The sequence below is a fragment of the Neopsephotus bourkii genome, unplaced genomic scaffold (genome assembly GCF_033783945.1).
Source record: "Neopsephotus bourkii isolate Nb327-2 ecotype Australia unplaced genomic scaffold, CSIRO-AGI_Nbou_v1 NB_915, whole genome shotgun sequence".
Classification (NCBI taxonomy): domain Eukaryota; kingdom Metazoa; phylum Chordata; class Aves; order Psittaciformes; family Psittacidae; genus Neopsephotus; species Neopsephotus bourkii.
The window spans coordinates 190,218-210,450 of record NW_026901409.1 but is presented as its reverse complement, the minus strand read 5'-3'; the positions used below and the strand labels follow the sequence as shown (position 1 = coordinate 210,450).

At 39.8% G+C, this 20,233-nt stretch overlaps 1 protein-coding gene across 2 annotated transcripts in view; it reads left to right on the top strand.

The window, feature by feature from the left end:
- Positions 1 to 20,233, top strand: part of MRPS27 (mitochondrial ribosomal protein S27) — a 52,742-nt gene that overhangs the window by 2,634 nt on the left and 29,875 nt on the right. For both annotated transcript variants that reach the window (XM_061357734.1, XM_061357735.1), the window contains exons 3-4: positions 7,147 to 7,217; positions 9,126 to 9,184. In XM_061357734.1, coding sequence (XP_061213718.1) covers positions 7,147 to 7,217; positions 9,126 to 9,184 — 130 coding nt within the window. The remainder of the gene's footprint in view (positions 1 to 7,146; positions 7,218 to 9,125; positions 9,185 to 20,233) is intronic.

The following is a 20,233-nucleotide window of genomic DNA, read 5'->3' as shown; positions in this document are numbered from 1 at the left end:
CATTGATACTATGGATAAGGGAAGAGCATCTGATGTCATCTACCTGATTTGTGCAAAGCATTTGACACTGTCCTGGCTGACATCGTTGTCACTAAATTGGAGAGGCATGGATTTGATGTATGGACCACTTGATGGGTAAGGGTTGGATGGTCACACTCAAAGAGTTGTGGTCAACAGCTCGATGTCCAAGTAGAGATCAGTGACAAGTGGTGTCCCTCAGGGATTGGTGTTGGGACCAGTCTTGTTCAACATCTTTGTTAGTGACATGGGGGATTGAGTGCGCCCTCAGCAAGTTTGCTGATGACACCAAGCTGTGTGATTCAGTTGATACACTCGAGGGAAGGAATGCCATCAAAAAGACCTTGACAATCTGGAGATGTGGGCCATTGCCAACCTCATGAAGTTCAGCAAGGCCAAGTGCAAGGCCCTGCACCTGAATTGGTGCAGTCCTGAGCGTAAATAAAGGCTGGGCACAGACTGCATTGAGAGCAGCCCTGTGGAGAAGGACTTGGGAGTGTTGGTTGACAAGAAGCTCAACATGAACTGGCAGTGTGTGCTTATAGCCCAGAAAGCCAGGCTATGCTGGGCTGCATCAAATGAGCATGGCCAGCAGGTCAGGGGAGGTGATTCTTCCCCCCTACTCCACTCTTGTGAGACCCCACTTGCAGTCCTGCATTCAGTGCTGTGGCCCCCTCAGAAGAAGGATGTGAACTTGTTGAATCGAACCCAGAAGAGGGCCGTGAGGATGTTCAGAGGGCTGGAGCACCTCTTCTGTTAATTTAGGCTGAGAGAGATGCACTTGTTAAGCCTAGCGAAGAGAAAGATTGGGGGAGATGTTACAACAGCCTGCCAATACCTAAAGAAGAGGGCCCAATACCTAGAGGAGAGATTTCTTTGTACAAGGGCATGTAGTGGCAGGACAAGGGGGAATGGCTTTAAACTGAAAGTGAGAAGATTTAGATTAAATATTAAGAAGTTCTTTACTGTGAGGGTGGTGAGGCACTGGCACAGGTTACCCAGAGAAGTTGTGACTGCTCCATCTATGGCTGTGTTGAAGGCCAGGTTTGACAGGGCTTGGAGCAACCTGGTCTAGTGAAAGGTGTTCCTGCCTGTGGCAGAGGATTGGGACTAGATGATCTTTAATGTCCCTTCCAGTCCAAACCATTCTCTTATTGTACAATATGATTCTATGATTGTTTTGATTGTAATGCAATGAAAAAGAAGACCTATTCTGTAATTATTACAGGGAATTCATGTTTGAAAACATTTTTTAAGACCATTTTCTTCATAGTTTTGCAAAAGGAAAGTTATATTTCTTGTGGAGACTTTAGATTTTTCTTTTGGGGAAAAATGAAATTATGCCTTTATTTCCAAGAATCTGTACATTAAACTGTATCTTGGATGGTAGTGAGATCTCTTGTGTGAATTTCATGGCTAAATCCTTTCGCTAGTTTACATTTGAAATGACATTCCACTATCTTTTTGGTGACTGTGTTAAATGGAAAGCATCATACAAAACTTTTTTTCATGCTAAAGATACAAACACATTTTATACTGCAGGTGTTGTAGAGACTCCTTAATGCATTACCTTTGTCTTCCATTTTTTGATCCCTGGCCCCTGAACTGTGTTTGCTAATTGTAGCACAGATTATGAGGCTGAAAGAAGAAGCAGCAGGTGAAATTCAAGGGCTTTTGTCAGGCAGGAAGACAGACAAAATGGTCAGTTATCATTGATCAGTAAATGATCAATAAATGATCAGTAGTTTTTATGCACTGATTTGTTTCTGTTGTTTCCCTATAAGCGGCTAGGTTGGTATTGTCAACATGTTTTACTGTACATGGGCCAGAAACAGCCAGTGGCTGCTCATGACTCTAGCTTGGATCCTGCAGAGACTGTTAATACCTTCTAACCCTTCACTGTTAATAGGACTGATCCTACAGTATTTTGGGGCTGGAGTCACAGTCTAGTGGCCTGAGATGCATTTGAATCACTCACCTCCAGACAAAAAAAGGTTCTTATTTTTGTCAACAGAAATCCACTGTAGAGGAAGACGTTGTGCAAGTGCTAGTACAGTCCATGTTTGGCTTTCCCTGGGCCTGGCAAGACCCTTCATGACTGCTTGGCAAGTCTTCATGCCGCTCTGCTGATGATCTTGATCCAAAGCAGATGTCTGTTCCATGCTTTTCAAAGAACTGCTTTGCATTTTCGTTTTGTGCTCAGCAAGTTAACACAGTGTCAGCTGTATTAGCATTTTCAAAGGGGAGACAGCCCCGCAGACGTCTGCTCTGTAGCTGTCAATTGTGTGGTTGCACATATAATCTAGCGTGTTGTAGCTAGAGTGAATTCCTTGTGTGGAGATGCTCTTTTATTTGTGTATTTCAAACACTGTTTCAGAACTGTTACTCTGCAAAACTATGTTGTAAGAATACATCTAAAGGAAAAATAAGTATTTTTGATTTAAAGTCGGTTCCATTTCTCTGATGCAGTGATGTGGTGCCATCCCAGACTTAAACTCATTTACTGTGTCCATGTAAGATATGCTTTATTCTATTCTCCATAGTCTCAGTTTAGCATTCCAATTATTACTAAGTTTTGCTGAACTTCAGTACTGAAAAAAGCATGGGAAAAAACAAGACTGTATTTTGTGTATAGAAGAATGTTTGTTCAAAAAGGTAGGACCTGAAAATGTGTTGATTTGCAATTTAAAAACTGCTAGCATTTAGAAACCTGTCTGGAAGTAATTAAGTGGCAGTAACCATCTTGATGAGAAGAATATCAGTTATCAGAATACATGGGGATGGTGGAATCCGAGTAAGACAGTAAGTGGCTTTTTTTTTTTTGTTAGAAAACCTCATGGTGCCCAGAATGGTTTATCTGCAACACCAGGTGGCAGTGTTGCCTTTAGAAACTTGAATAATTTCCATTCAAAGCCTTTTTTGGTACAGAACTGTAGTTGTTTCCAGAAGATGCTAGGGATGTGGCAATACTGAGCAATATGGAGCATCTAAATTTGTAAGACAAAGTATTTGCCTCAGCCTGCCTTTGTATTTTAATTGGATATCTAAAATAAATCAGAAAATGAAATGTTAGCCTGTGAGTTAAGATACTAGCTCTGCTCAGCATTCACAGGACAACTAAATTTTGCATCGTAGTTGTATCCACTTTCATGTTGCTGTCTCGTCACTGGATTTAACCCCTGGCTGGGGTGGACCACGTCTAAGAATAAGGGGGTAGCGACCTTATATGGTGGCCAAATGTGCCACTTGTTGATGTTGCTACATCCTATGGGTAGGTAAAGACTGCAGATCAAAATGAAACAGGGTTGATCTCATAGGTCACCAAACTAACCACTAACCATAGTGTCATAACCACTAACTTGGGAGGTGATGGTCAGTATTTTCCCAAACATTGTCCTGAATCACCCTGTTGAAGACAACAAGGCACTGAGTTTATATGAACAACAAAACAAAAAAATTGAACATGAAATCTAAGTTACTAGTGTTGTAGAGAAAACTGAAGTCATGACCAGAAGTTAAATGATCTCATCTCAGGCTTATAGTTTGTTTTGTTAATTTCTTTAAATCCATGAGTTTTTGCAGTATGTAGAAATGAAAGTTTTTTAAAAATTCATCTTGTAGAACTGTATTTTTAGGTAACGTGTATGAGAGGTTATATCTACTAGTGTCCTCTTTGGTAATGACTATCAAAGAAAGGTACTTGCAACATATATATAGTAGAATGTATGTAGAATTTTATTTTGGCCATTAAAACATTTGTTTGGTTCAGAGACCAATGTTAGTTCTCCAGTTTTACTGCCTACAGTGGCAGGAGACTTGAACATTCACATCCTTGCATTCTGGTACTTCTGTTGGGATGTTTTTAACAAAGAAGCGGCTTTTATCTTGGTTATAGAATGGCAGCTTATGAAACAAACATGGTTTACAAAAGGTGGCTGAATTATTTCAAATCATGAAAATAAGAAAAAAAAATGATTTTAGGTGCTTTTCAGAGAAAACTGGGGATTATTCAAATCTGGAAACCACAGCAGAAACAGCCATTTTTCTGGAAACAAACTTTCCTCCTAGCTTTATTTGTCTTCTATTTAAGGTTTAATCAGCTTTCATGTTATTGTGAATCTTATACTGGAGCTGATAGAGAAGTGTTTCATGTTGTTTTCCATGGTAAAGTTCTTATGGAGAGATCTAGCTTTGTAGGCAGCATAAAAGGTCAGTCATTAAAATTCTGTATGTGAACTTTCCCAGAGGAGGCCTGTATATAAATGGCTAACAGTCCTGGGATTTTGTACTCATAGCGTTCTATTCATTTGGTTTATATTCTGCATAAGTATTTAGTGTTTCCTGAAATGAGCTCTTCATCTTCATGAGCAGGTGAACAAAAGAAGTGCTAAGCTCAGGCATTGCATATGTCACAGAGTGGTCTTAGGTACTGCTTTCTAGTTTTCTGAGGAAAATGCATAACAAAATTAGGTCTGGAATAGATAAATAAACTCCCAGCCTGTGCGGTTGTCTGTCACAGGTCCACATTGCTATGTCATGAAACATAGCAGATTTCAGAGTGAATAATTTTTTCCCAGCCGTCTTCAAATGCCGAGGAAGAATGTTGGAGGACAGCAGGCTTAGTATGTTTAGGCAAGGATTTAGCCAGCTCTTAGTTCCTGACAAGGTGACTTGACCGCAGCATCCTTTTGGTGTAACTTCTAGCACTGCTGAGAATGCCCCCATAGTCTTTACCTGCGTGCTCCATCATTACATTTGTGAGTGCTGGAGAGATGGGTAATACGAAGTCAAATACAGGCAATTCTTGTAAGGGTATTCCCACAGAAATTTCTTTACCATTAAAAAAGTTGATCCTCTGTTTTAGTTGTATATCATGGCCTTGGTGGCTCACATCAGTTCAGCATCCTGTGCTGTATTTCTTAGGAGCTAGTACTTGCTAAGTAATTCAGCCCCAGATTTCCATTTGCTTCCATAGTCATGAAATACTTGCATTCCTGTAGCCAGAGATAAATGCTCTTTTTGTGTTTTGAAGAACACCTTAAGGTGTCTGAGGAAGGAAGGTGTTACACAAACACAAAATACTGCTATGCGGCAGACAACAACATTGTACAGACTAAGAGCCAACTTTTATTCCAAATCAAGGCTTGATCATTTTACTGGAGCAAAAATCTTTGCGTGTTTTGGAATTTGAGGGACTACCTACAAGGTCAGAATAGCATGGAATGCCATTTGTACTGTTAGAACTGTATACCCCGCAGTGTTCACTGGCAGTACAGGTGTGTTTTATAACATAATGAACACTGATATCAAAGTGTTTGTGGACTGAGCAGATATGGGCTGCATCTCTTTGAGACATAGCATGTTACTGGTGCAGTGCTGATTCGAACCCCTGACAACTTTACCAGATTTGTTCTGATGTGGTGTGTAAGTTGTGCTTACTTCATGTTTCATTGACAGGTGTGGAGGTCAGATGAGCTTTTGGAAAACAAATCGTAAAGTGAGCCAACCCATAAACTCTTGAGGGATGACCAATGGGACTAATGCCTGAATGGAAGGATGAGTAATGGGACTCAGATGTGTCAGAGGAGAGGCTGGTTTAGTAACAGTTGCAGTCTTGGGGTGCAAAGGATGAAGCAAGATGCTGATGAAGCAGAGAGAATATGTTGGATTCCTGGTTCTAGAAGACGCAGAAGAATAGAGTGATTGAAGCCTCAAAATATTGTAGACAGGATATCATCAGTTTGTGTCTCATTGAAGAACCGAACATAAGAAGCTGACATTAATCATACAATAAGCAGCTTACTCTTCTTGAGTTATCATTATTTTACAGGAACATTACAAAACTAAACCTTCAAATTAATTTAACTTCTAATTAAATTCATTAAATGCAATGGTTGGCTACCTGTTCAACAGTCAGAAGCTTGAAATTCTTGTGTGGTCATATCAATATTGTTACATGACTGTGGGAGCAGAATGCTCTGAAGTTAATAGAGTACCGGCACAGCATCCAGTTTGATTAACAGGATTTCTTTGGATTGATGTTTGTGACTATAGGGCTTATCAGTATGGTAGTTTGTTTCTGTGTTTCATTGTTTTACTGTAAAATAAAGGATGAACGCATGGCAGAGGCACTGTCCAGCAAATGCTAGGCTTGAAAGCAAGTGTGAATTTTAAGGACATCTGCTCAGGAATTTTTTGTGAATTATATTAGTTGTACCAATTTAATCTAACACATTATAGGGTAGTTTGCTTTCCCCCTGTTCTTTTTAGCAAGTTAAAATTACCATGTTGAGAATATTTCTCTGTATTACTTTCTGTTAAACTATTTAACAATAATTACAGAATCATAGAATCATAGAATAGTTAGGGTTGGAAGGGACCTTAAGATCATCAATTTCCAACTCCCCTGCCATGGACAGAAACACCTCACACTAAACCATCCCGCCCAAGGCTCTGTCTTGATCACCACCAGGGATGGAGCATTCACAACTTCCTTGAGCAACCCATTCCAGTGCCTCACCACCCTCACAGTAAAGAACTTCTTCCTTATACCCAATCTAAACTTACCCTGTTTTAGTTTTAATCCATTACCCCTTGTCCTATCACTACAGTCCCTCATGAAGAATCTCTCTCCAGCATCCTTATAGGCCCCCTTCAGATACTGGAAGGCTGCTATGAGGTTTCCACACAGCCTTCTCCTCTCCAGGCTGAACAGCCTCAACTTTCTCAGCTTGTCTTCATACGGGAGGTGCTCCAGTCCCCTCATCTTCTTCGTGGCCCTCTTCTGGGCTTGTTCCAACAGCTCCATGTCCTTTTTATGTTGAGGACACCAGAACTGCACACAATACTCCAAGTGAGGTCTCACAAGAGCAGAGTAGAGGGGCTGGATCACCTCCTTCGACCTGCTGGTCATGCTCCTTTTGATGCAGCCCAGGATACAGTTGGCTGTCTGGGCTTCGAGGGCACAACTGAAAGTATTGTTTTCATACAACCTCACAATGAGATGTTAACAAGGAGCCATAATTTAATTTTGTGGACAGAGGTTATTTTCTACATCTATATGATGGTTCTGCCAGATTTTCCTATAATGCCAGTTGATTAAATATACTCTTTTTCTATTTTCTGCAGCCGACTTAGCCCACTTAATGGACAGAACCTATGAAAGAAAGCTACCTGTCAGCTCTTTGACAATAGCCCGGGTAAGGAAATAAATCCCAATCATAAAGTAATGGAAATAACAGTGGAATGTTTATAAAGTCAAGTGAGCTGAGGGGAGATAAATGATACCACCTCTTTTGGGAGGTTCTGGGATGGTAAAAGTCTTGTTACACTGTTAAATTGCTGTGTAAAGCTGTTTTATTGTTACTTTGTACTCATTAGTTAGTACCTGGACTGTAGGGTCTTCAAGATAGATACAGGGTTTTTTTTCTGAGCAAAATCAGGTCTTGCTGTTACGGGGCTATGTATTTCATTAATACACGTTCCCTCTCTTTCTGTGGTTTCTACCTTAGTGAGAGCTTTAACGGCCCCTCTGGTACTTAATAAGGACCCAGGCTGCTAACGGACTGCAGTGAATTAGTGCACTGCCTGTTTGCCTGTATCTTCCGCCACTTTCTGGCTTCTTTCAGAGTAAGGCAGAGGTGATACCTTTTGCCTCTATGGTTTTCTTTTCTTGCCTCAGGAGACTGAGGAAGGAATGCTGGTATGGGAGAAGCAAACCCATTATTTTTATTGGAATTATTAACCAACTCCATCCTCTGAATGGGTTAATCTGGGGAGGAGGAGTGAAGGCAGAAATGTGAGGTGTGCTTTTAAGTTCCCTGTATGAGTGTACTGAAGAAGGAGAATAAATATGTCACTTGTGTTATACAGAAAGTTGACTAAAATTTCAATCTTCAAGATTATCCAAAAAAGCTGCATGAGCACCTTGGTATACCTCAGTGCTACCACTAATTAGGATCATTGGCACCACCAACTGAGGAGTCACAGAATACTTTGTGCAGTTAAAAGCTCAAGCATTTATACAGGTACATTCTTGACCATTGCTTCTGAGACAGGATCTGTGTGGGTAACGGTTGTTCCTCTGCCTTTTATTACTTAGCCAGCTTTATTCCTTTGCTTCGTGTTCCTGCTTTGGGTTGACCACTCCCCTTGACATGTGGCATTTCCAGTTGATCAAATTTTCCAATACCTGGAGCTCATATCAGATTCTTATTTTCTAAAGTGTAAATCATGCAAACATACTGTTGCCACACACAAAAGATGAGACCTATATATGCAGCAAGCAAGGAGCATGAAGAAACTGGAAACAAGTACCAGTCAGCTGAAATTATTATTTTTAGCTTAGGATAAAGAGAAGTACTGATCTTTAGAACATGTTGTTTATATATTCTGAGTTATTCTTCTTGTATTGGAAAGACTCCAGAGTGTTCACTCAGGATTCACTGTTACCATAAGGCAGAGTCTGGTTAAAAACTTTGCTTTTATGTAAATACTTGACAGCACCGGGAATTTTAGAAGATTGTGTGGAGTAGACAAGGTTTGAAATGAGAATAACATTGTGCTTTACAACATGGGGGGTGATGTATTTTCTTACTGCTATTTATATGTGTGGTGAAATACAAAATGCTGTTGCCCCTGTCCCTCAGAATTCACAGTATGAATAGGCATAGCAGGCAGACTTTAGGGAAAAGATTACTTTTTAGTGAGAGAAGTAAGACATGTTGAGACTTGCTCAAAATTGGGGAAAAAAATGAGCTGAGTGTTCTCAAGTGAAAGAATGCCTCTAAAGAGCAAAAAATTCGGAGAGAAGCAACAAAATTACAAGGTACTAAGCTACGTGGGCATTATGCTTAGATCATCTCCATGTTTTCAAGGGGTATAACTTTTCTTTGAGGTGAGGAATGGCGTCATCTCAGTTTAAAAAGATTTGATTTAGAGCAGTCTAGAGGAAACCAGAGTAGGATCAAGCAAAGACTTGAAGATCTCCGGTACTGTGAGACACCTAATTGCTTTATGCATGTATTTTGTTTATTGAAGTGGCATTTCTTTCTAATATCCTCTGTGAGTTCTCCCTCTGAAGCTTTTATTTCTTATTTTTCAATCAGTTTGTTGACAACATTTCTTCACGAGAGGAAGTGGATCAAGCTGAGTACTACCTTTACAAGTAAGCATCTTTCCCCCCCAACATGAACTTTGAGACGTACAAGTAAATACCTTGAAATCTTGCCCTTTTAAGACTCTGACCCTTTCCAGTTGACTGGCTTTAATTTCTCTTTTGCAAAATATGTGCATCTACTTGTCTTACAACTCACAGCTAAGGGCCTTCTTAGTAACTTCTTTGTTATGGCTATCCTCCTTCAGGTGTTCTGTCATAGACTGCTGTCAAGCATGTTGGGCTGGGCCACTGAACAGCTAAAATACCTCTAGCTATGATTTACAGTAGAGATTCTGAAATAGTAAAAGAATTATGTTTGTACATTTTTTCCTTCTGTTACTTTCTTTTGTACTCTTTAAGTCATTATTTAACTAAATTGGCCAGATGCATAATTGCGTATTCAGCTGTAGGCCTCATGGAAGCTTGTTTCCTTAGAACAAACAGAAATGAGAATGGGCATGCTGTGGTAATGATCAAGTCAGCAAGGCTAAATGAAGTATATTCTTGGATTTTACTCCCTTGGTACTTTATGTTCCCCAGACAAACTTTTATTGTTCACCTTCTGCATGGTCTGTTAGGGTTTTCTGCAACTCTTTTTGAGTTGATTGAAGTGTATTGGGTACCTTTTCTGCTAATGTCAGGTTGAGCGCTTGCTTGCTTCAGGTCAGTACGTCTCAGTATCTCCCTTAAGAGGGCAGTAATTCTTGCTGGTAACTAAAATAAGTTAGTTCTCTTACAGCTGGTTGCATACACATTTTGAGAGCTAGGTTTTCTGATGGAGAAAGTAACTCATCCTGTCAAAATGCATGAGAGAGCATCTTTACAAATATTGTCAAGTTGTTATTTCTAAATAATAACAATTGTTACTTTAATGAAGTTTACTGGATGGCCTTTTTAAGTATATGTGTAGTTGTAAAGGCGTGACTGCATTACATGTCAGATCTCTGTGATTCTGTGGTATTACTGGGGCAGTATCTGAACCTCAGAGAAGTCCAGTTTGCTAATACTAGCAATATCCTGTAATTAAAAAATATAAAACGAGGAAGAGCAATCTCTCACAGATAGAAGGTTAATAGAGTTTTTGTCACAATTTTGTTAGTGTTGTGAAAATCTGTGCTCAGAAATCAGTTTTCCTTCCTGCAACAGGTGAGATGAAAATAGGAGAAAGTAAAGCAGTTTAAGGCAAGCCTTCATTTTTGTTTTACAGATGTTCTTGAAAACAAGAGGTTCAGGGAGAGTGGCAAAAAATTAGAATATAGAAAACATTCCATAATAAGAGGGAGAGAATAAAATGGGAACCTAGTATATATCATGTAAATATCCTCTCCACTCTTCACCTGTATCTCAGTTTAAAACACAGGGGCTTTATCCTTTATCTAAAAGAGAGGTTTGCAGTTCAAAAATAATGACAGTTATTTACTGGTTCTCTAAGAAATAATTCTCCTGTGGCTGGTGAGAGCATAGTTATGTGTGCATCAAACATGATAATTTGCAATTGATACAGATTTTAACAGTCTGTGTGGAGAAAATAGAGAAGTACTGATGTGTCACATGGCTTGTCAGACATGCTTTCATTGACATTGTTCTTGTGTGTGTCCCTGTAATGCTGCTTTGTTTTGGTGTTGCAAATTGCTTAGTCTTTTAGTGATGTTAGCATAAGTTTTCCATGAGACTTCATTCCAACAGGATCCATGAAACTATTCTCAATATGCATTTATATGCACGTAGTGAAACAGCGTAAAGAGGTCTGTAATTCATGTGAAAATGTAAAATCCCAATTATAACATCAGCTTCCCTTTCAAATGAAAATGTGTGCTAGCTTCAGGAAATTGGAGATGTGATTGGTATCTGAAAAGCCCCTTTTTGTTGTTCTTTACATTTTATACTTAGGCTGGAGTTCAAATGAAGGACATGTTTATAAGATACCTCTTTGCAGCTGGGAGGATGTTTGACACAGGAAAACTTGTGCAAAAGTGGCCACTCCATGTGATACAAAAGAGGTGGTAGAGAGGGAGAGTTAAGAAACAAAAAAACTTTGACAGGAAATCACTTTTTCTGGCTTAATGAGGAACAGTTTGAGAAACAGTTCAGAGCACAATTTTTGCACTGTATGTAAGAAGAGTAAACCTCTAAAAAAGAAAAAAGGCAGTATCAGCCAAAAGCTTTTTAATCTCTTTTAAGGTACAGAAATCCATTGTGAGCAAATGGCATATAAGTGGCCTGGTAAGTTTGCTGTGTGTGCATTTGCCTGAACATAAGTAAGAAGAGTGCTCGCAGAGTCCTGCATTTTTCCCTCGGGAAAGGAGGAAAGATATAGGGGATAGATACATATAGGGGAAAGATTTTGATGTCTCTCCCCAGTGTTGGCTGCCTCTGCAGTCTGAGGTGAAAGGTAATCAGTTCCAAGGCCCCATCAATTTTGGAAGCTCTTCCTGATAAAAAAGGGCAAACTGTGCCTGTGAGAAGAATCAGAGGGAGGTAAATGACATTTACATGCGCATGGTGTGAGGTTTTGCTGAAGATGGGAGTGCGAGAACTTGAAATTACAAGCTTTGTAGACTGGTGACTTTCTTGTAGTATTTCAGGAAGAACATAATTTCCAAAAGTAGTACTCTGGGGCATTACCATAATGCATTTAGGGTCCTGAAATACAATATATGTATTATATTTAGACCTGTTTTAACTTTCCATCCTCTTAAAGCAGTGATCTTCTGCCATACTGTCTCCACAAAGAATCTTGAGCTCTCAAAAATAGCTGTGTAGAAACTACTTCACTACATTGTGGAACATGTCAGTAAGACGATAAAGGCCATTTTGAGGCATGACATCATCTGCTTTCAGTGCTCCTCTTTTTGTTCTCTTCTGAATACCTCCCCCCCCTCTGTTAACTGTCAGACTTAAAAAAACCCCTTTCATCTCCTAGGATACCAGCAGAAATTCTAATCAGAATGCAGAGCTCTTTGAGCCAGATCAAAGACCTGCAGTTCGCCTTACTTTGTCCTCTCTCACTCACTGTCAGTATTTCTCAAGTCAGGGTGTTTTTTGTAGGATAGAAACATTAGCATAAAGGAGCAGGGTTTTGTGGTGAGGTAACTGCTGATTCTTTCTGTAAATTTTATACCAACAAAGATTTTCAATGTGCTTGAAAGCAACTGGGGAAGATTTATGTTGAGATTCCTCAGAAGGATTTTTAATTGCATTAAACACATGACCCACTGTATAGAAAAAAGTGTGCACACTGTCTGTAAAATGTAAATGTTTGTGCATCTATGTGCTCTGTAAATTCTTGCACAATCTACCTAGATTTTCTCATTGACTTTCCTTGACTAATAATTGCTTTTTTTGAAATCTAGTTATTTCTGCAGATTTTAGAATTTGTTGCCTGGGGTCAGTATTTGATTATAATCACAAAATGGGACAGTAGCAAACTCCTAGAAGATACTCTTAGATGTGATGTTGTATCTTTCATGGTAGTAAGTTGCAGTTCCGAGGCCTGATTTCAGCCATGACATCGTTTTGGGACTACAGTGCTCTCCATATATACGAATCTGTGCTTGTTAATTTTCATGCCAGTGTATTAGTAGTTAGTCCAACGTCACATGCAAGATAAATTTCACCTGCGCTGCCTATATCTGCATGTCTCTTCTGTGAATGCAGAAGTTAGAGGTTTTGGTACTTTCATGCCAGTCAAGCAGTTAGGTGTCTGAAAATGTTCAGTTACTCTGAAGTAATTGCTTGTAATAAATGATAATAATAAAATTACTTCTGAAATATACTTTTCATGGCATTCATTATTAATACAATGTTTTGTTTTTGTACAAAAATCTTCAGGGTGTAATGAATACCATTAAATTGTTTCAACACAAAGAGAAAAAGGAGAAAAGACTTAGATACAATTCTGCAACATATTTAAATCTTCCTTTGACATGTCTTCCTTGTTCTAAGACTGTAGCCAATGTAGACTTTGTCAGTTAGGTCATCAGGTATGGGCTTTCGGTCCTTCCAGAGAAATATGGGGGGGGTGGGGGGGTGGGAGGGAAGTGTAAAAACATGTTAAGTCTGAAATATCTGTCTATTTTTCAAGTTACGTAGCAGTTATATTTTGAAATGAAATTGAGAAGTGGTGGAAGCATATGAGAGAATGCTTTCCCTTTGTATCCAGAAGGGTATGTTTTGCCAGTTTGAACATCTGCCTCAGCTGAGCAATCCAAAATAACTTCATTTGCAAAAGATCTGGGCTGCTTTGTCAGGCTGGGAGACACAAGGAAGGGAAGCACCAGGTAGGTTTTTACCTCATTAGAACGTTCTAGTAATTTGCTCGTGAGTGACAGAAATACCTGTGTTTATTTTATTCCATTGTGGAGACCAGTGTGTGATGCTGCTTCATGGGAAGAGCTGTTGGTCACTTTCAAAGCCAGTGCTGTCAGATGGAGGCTTTATGGTCTGAGAGACTTCATTGCACTTCTCGCTCAAGCATTCACTAATTTCTGCACAAAGAGGCACATGAGCTTACTCTCCTTGTAATCTTTCACAGTTTCTCTGTTGCTATTATCCTGATTGCTATTATCCTATGGCTATTATCCTATGGCTCAGAGTCTGAGCCATAGGAATCTAGCAGCTACATTTCCGAACCCAGAACCCAGTTTCAGCAAGCCTGATTCGGTAACCACATCTGATTCAAGTAGGTGGGCTCAATGTAACTATGCTGTAAAGTGGTGGAGTACCATCCATAAAGATACAACATTCAAAAGCATTCAAAAAGATGTCTTCCTGTAACACAGGCCTTTTCAGTCATCTGCTTTTCATAATTCATGTGTTCTTATGTATATGCTTTCCTTTAAGCTTGACAGAAACTGGACAAGAATTTTCTAGGCACTGCATATAAAAGCAGAAAAAGTAAGAAGACTTTACTTCAACACTAGTTTTCTTTTTTTTCATGTTTCCAGAGCTCAAAGGATAAACATTTGGATTTTAAAAACTTTTCTAATTAAAACAAGGGGAAAAGAAGGATTCTTCTACAAACAGAATACATATATGAACCTTAGCCCTCTCTTTCCCTCCAGCGTTTCTGGAGTAGTTAGAAAGATAAAGCCAGGCAGATTTAGAAATGGAAGGAACTGAACCACGTAGACACATTTTTTCATTGGGAGAAATGCTTTCGTTACTGTTCTTGCTAGAAAAGAATATTAGCAGAATTTTCATAGATTTCAGTCAGCATCCTCTTGCCAACAGCTCAAAGCATTCTATCTAGTAGATAGTGTTGGAAATAGCCTTAAGTAAGTTGTGAGCAGTTAATATGTGGGACTGGATCTTGAATGTTGCATGTGTTACATGTTGAAGGTGAAAAACAAGTTCTGTCTCAGAATTTGACTCCTACTTATCTCAGAGGTCAGTTTTACTATATACCGTGGCATTCTAGAGGTTGGTTTGTAAATTCCTGCAACACCAATAAGCTTGTCTATAGGCAGATGTTGAATCATGTTTTAGAAAAGTCTAGACAGAAGTTAAATTATAGCAAAAAATGTAAAGAGATACAGGTTCATATTAATACAAATGACCAGGACAGAGTAAACCCTTTTATAAGCTTCAGAGATTAAAACACAAACACATGCAGAGATTTGTTCCTTTGCTAGCTTTGGTGATGAATAATTGTAAAGATAATCTTGAGAATTAACACCATCCAGCTTCCCTTGAAAGGAACTTCAACTTCCATTACCACCTCTGAGCAGTAATGGCAGCCAGAGCCAACAGCAGCTCCAAACCCATGTGAACAAAAAAAAAAAAAAAGGAATATGAAGTTATTATTTCTCTTGAGTTCTCTCTGTTACAGCTTTCTTAAGTCATGTTAAACATTATAGCAATCTTTTCCCTTTAAGTAATGTTGAAGATGGCAACTAGTAGGATAAAACCTGATTTGGGCTTACAACCACACCCAGAGCTGCCATGATCATAGAATCTTAGAATAGTTAGGGTTGGAAAGGACCTTAAAATCATCAAGTTCCAACCCCCCTGCCATGGGCAGGGACACCTCACACTAAACCATCTCACTCAAGGCTCTGTCCAGCCTGGACTTGAACACTGCCAGGGATGAAGCACTCACAACTTCCCTGGGCAACACATTCCAGTGCCTCACCAACCTAACAGTAAAGAACTTCTTCCTTATATCCAATCTAAACTTCCCCTGTTTAAGTTTTAACCCATTACCTCTTGTCCTATCACTAGAGTCCTTCTCCAGCATCCTTATAGGCCCCCTTCAGATACTGGAAGGCTGCTATGAGGTCTCCACACAGCCTTCTCTTCTCCAGGCTGAACAGCCCCAACTTTCTCAGCCTGTCTTCATACGGGAGGTACTCCAGTCCCCTGATTATCCTCGTGACCCTCCTCTGGACTTGTTCCAACAGTTCCATGTCCTTTTTATGTTGAGGACACCAGAACTGCCCACAATACTCCAAGTGAGTTCTCACAAGAGCAGAGTAGAGGGGCAGGATCACCTCCTTTGACCTGCTGGTCATGCTCCTTTTGATGCAGCCCAGGATACGGTTGGCTTTCTGGGCTGTGAGCACACACTGAAGCCGGCTCATGTTCATTTTCTCATCAACTAGCATCCCCAAGTCCTTCTCCTCAGGGCTGCTCTGAATCTCTTCTCTGCCCAACCTGTAGCTGTGCCTGGGATTGCTCCAACCCAGGCGTAGGACCTTGCACTTAGCATGGTTAAGTTTCAAAAGGTTGGCATCAGCCCACCTCACAAGCGTGTCAAGGTCCCTCTGGATGGCATTCCTTCCCTCCAGTGTATCAACCGAACCACACAGCTTGGTGTCATCAGCAAACTTGCTGAGGGTGCACTCAATCCCACTGTCCATGTCAGCAACAAGGATGTTAAACAAGACCGGTCCCAACACCAATCCCTGAGGGACACCACTCGTTACTGGTCTCCAGCTTGGACCACTGACCACATCTCTTTGTGTGCGGCCATCCAGCCAGTTCTTTACCCACCGAGTGGTCCATCTATCAAATTGATGTCTCTCCAGCTTAGAGACAAGGATGTCGTGTGGGGCGGTGTCGAACGCTTTGCACAGGTAGGCATCAAAGTCCAGGTAGGCAGCATCAACTGCTCTACCCCGTCTGTCAGTTCCGTAGCCCCATAAAAGCCCATCAAATTGGTCAGGCAGGATTTCCCCTTAGTGAAGCCACGCTGGTTGTCACCAAGCACCTTCTTGTTTTTCATGTGCCTTAGCATGCCTTCCAGGAGAATCTGCTCCAAGATTTTGCCAGGCACAGAGGTGAGACTTGGCTGGTCTGTAGTTCCCTGGGTCATCCATTTTTCCATTCTTGAAAGTGGGGGTTATATTTCCCTTTTTCCAGTCAGTGCAAACTTCACCTGACTGCCATGATTTTTCAAATATGATGGATCGTGGTTTAGGAACTTCATTTGCCAACTCCTTCAGGACCCGCAGATGGATTTCATTAGGTCCTATGGACTTGTGCACGTTCAGATTCTTAAGATGGTCTTGAACCAGATCCTTTCCTACAGTGGGCCCAAGGTCTTCATTCTCACAGTCACTGGTTCTGCCTTCCAAGACTTGAGTGATGTGGTCAGAGCATTTACCAGTGAAAACTGAGGCAAAGAAGTCATTAAGAACCTCAGCTTTCTCCAAAACCAGGGTAGCCAGTTCTCCTGATAGCTTCCGGAGAGGGTCCACGTTCTCCCTAGTCTGTCTTTTATTTGCAATGTACCTATAGAATCCCTTCCTGTTATCTTTCACATCCCTAGCAGAGTTTAATTCTAACTGGGCCTTAGCTTTCCTAACCTGGTCCCTAGCTTCCTGGACAACATCCCTTTATTCTTCCAGGCCCCCTGTCCTTGTTTCCACCTTTTATAGCCTCTTTTTTTCCTTCAAAGTTTCCTCAGCAGCTCCTTATCCATCCAAGGAGGTCTCCTGGCCCTCCTCCTTCTTTGGGATATCGTAACTTTGTGCTTACTGTGTCTGTCAATCTTAGTCATTCCTATATGGTGCAAATATTTACTCCTTTCTATATCTAAATAAATACAGCAGAAAAAATAACAATGAATCACGTTGTTAAGGAATAATCTTTACATGCTCTGGACGATGCTGTCTTACTACAGATAGGTTGTTTAGAATTAGAATTACTTGAATTCTTGAATTTGATCTCAGCTTAAATTAGCAAGTAAGAAACCTTAATTCAAATAAAAGACTTCAACCATGTTTAATGTTTAGAATTTTATTATCTTTCTAAACAAAGCCTTATTGTTGTTTTCTGGTAACTCTTTAAACCATTTTTATTTTCTTTGGAATTATTTGGAATTATTATTTGGAATTATTCTACTAAATTTGAAACCATTTTTTACTGAGCAAGGAGACAATCTTGAGTGGATACTAGCAAGTTTAACAGGTATTTAGAGGTTTAATTTATGTATTTGATTATCTTTAAAAAAAGTAAGAAGTGTTTACCAGGGTGCCATATTTCGCTGGTGGGGACAACTCTCTTGAGAAAGAAACTTGAATGAAAGTATTACTTTTTCTGCAAATGTAGATATTTTAGTAACTATGTAAGCATTATTAAATACAATATGGAAAGCACTTGTCAGAACATGTTTTGCATTTAAAATTTAGAAACTACACGAAATCTTGGTTTTATTTGTTGAAATTAACAGATTCTCAGGACGTCAGAGTTTTATTATTTGTAGGTGCCATTTTTTATTTCTTTTTTATTTAAAAGAGGTAAGTATGCACCCCTGCTGGTTTTAGTCACAAGTTACTCAATAATGAGTTGAACTAACCATAACATAAGAGAATACAGAATGTATTGTGATTGAAGCTATAGGAGGGACAACAGTGGTTTAAATTTCTGGTTTTAGTTGCTCAGCTAGTAACTTTCTCTAGTCTGTGGCATCGTATCCTGCTAGCAAAATTAGCTGTAAAATACATGTTTCTTAAGGGGCGGAAAAAAAGTATGTAATACAAATTTTTGAATTGAGCTTTGCATTTTTGTGTTGTTTTGGTTTTTTTTTTGTGAGTTTATTTCAAATAGAAGTTATCTTAATTTTTTTGTTAGCTTTAACTTACTGAAGTTAAAGCTAACTGAGTCACACTGCTGAGTAGCACTGGATTGTGGTGGAAGCAAAAATGTAGGTAGCCATTCAAATGAAAATATTAGGCCATTTGTACTTCGTCTATCTTCACGCATCATGTATAAAATAACAAAATAGGCTGACAATGGGGGAGCATTTATCCTATGTTTTGTGAAATAAAGGTCTTTGAGCTATTGCAACCAGCATGTATTTAAAATGCTCAGCAGTTTAAATGTCCTAAGACAGAGGAATAAGTAAAGTCAAAAGGCTTACAGATCAGGCAGAAAGATTCTTTGAAATTGTAAAGATATCACAGTGGTTTGGGGTATTTCGCTCTAATTAGTAGTAAAAGAGATTTGTAAGATAAGTTACAGTGCTAATTTCTTGCCGTTAGCCATGGTTTTCTGTGGGATCAATCAGGCTGTTCATGACTGGATCAAAAAGGGAATGACCAGGAAGTTGAAGGAGGGGGTCCTGCCCCTCTAATCTGCTATTGTGACACCCTACTTGGAGTACTGTGTGCAGTTCTGGTGTCCTCAACATAAGAACATGGAGCAGGTGGAGGAGGAGTCCAGAGGAGGGCCACGAAGATGGTCAGGGGACTGGAGCACCTCCCATATGAAGACAGACTGAGAAAATTTGGGCTATTCAGCCTGGAGAAGAGAAGCTCTGTGGAGACCTCATAGCAGCCTTCCAGTATCTGAAGGGGGCCTACAAGCATGCTAGAAAGGGAGTCTTCATCAGGGACTGTAGGAATAAGACAAGGGGTAATGGGTTTAAGCAGGGGAAGGTCAGGTTAGATATAAGGAGGAGTAGTTCTTTACTGTGAAGGTAGTGAGGCACTGGAACACGCTGCCCAAGAGGGAAATACTCCATCCCTGGCAGTGTTCAAGTCCAGGCTGGACAGAGCCTTGAGCAACCTGGTCCAGGGTGAGGCATCCCTGCCCATGGCATGGCGGCTGGAACTAGGTATTTCTTAAGGTCCTTTCCAATCCTAGCTATTCTGTGATTCTATGATTCTAACATGGTTTTGACTTTGTCAATTTTATTCTGGAAAAATGTAAGTTAGGAGCTGGAGGTGAAATATGTGCAAAAAGTGGTCTTGGCTCTCTAGTGTCCCGATGCTGGGTATTAGTGTTCCGTAGCCTGTCACAACTGCCGTCTTGGTAATACATACTGGGTTGAATAGGCATGTTGTAAAGCTGATCTGCTTACCTGAGTTCACTCAGAATTTTATGTTTTAATTGTTTTACTTGTAACTAAAAGTGATGCTTGTAAGAAAGTGATATTGGAGATCCATTAAGAATGTGAAAAAATGTTTTGAAACATTCCATACTGTAGGTTAGCCTGAAGGAGATTTGTGTCTATCTGTCCATGTATAGATTTTTGTCTTCATTTTTTTTTTCTTTAAAATGTTTGAATAAAAGTTTCTCCAGTAGACTGTTATGAATGCTAATAATACCTATACAGGCAGTTTTATGACACTTCTCTACCATGGAAACAGTATCAGCTCTTGCAGGGTGCATGGAAGCAGAGCTGGAACCAAGGCATCTCTGTTGACATTCCATGACATGAGAAATGCTTTTCTGCACCACTATTAAGATTGTCAGTATGGTTGAATGATGACAAGTCATGTGTAAATTTTGTAATGTAGACTGATGGACAGAAGGAGAAAGGCCCTAAAACATTTGTTTCCTGTGTTACTTATCCAACACATGAGATACAAGGTTCATGTGCTTTTTCGGTGAGAACTTCCACTCATTTTACTCTGTAAAAGGAAAAATACATATGATCTTAACTTTAAACAAATCATTGTTGTCTGTAAGCTTGCTGTGTTCCACAGAATGTGTAAGATGGATACAGTCTGATAGAGCATGTAAAAAAGACCTACACCATCTTACTGGACTGGTGCTTTCTTGGTAACAGTGAAGATGTTCCACTTACTAATAGGATCCAGTAGAATGTAT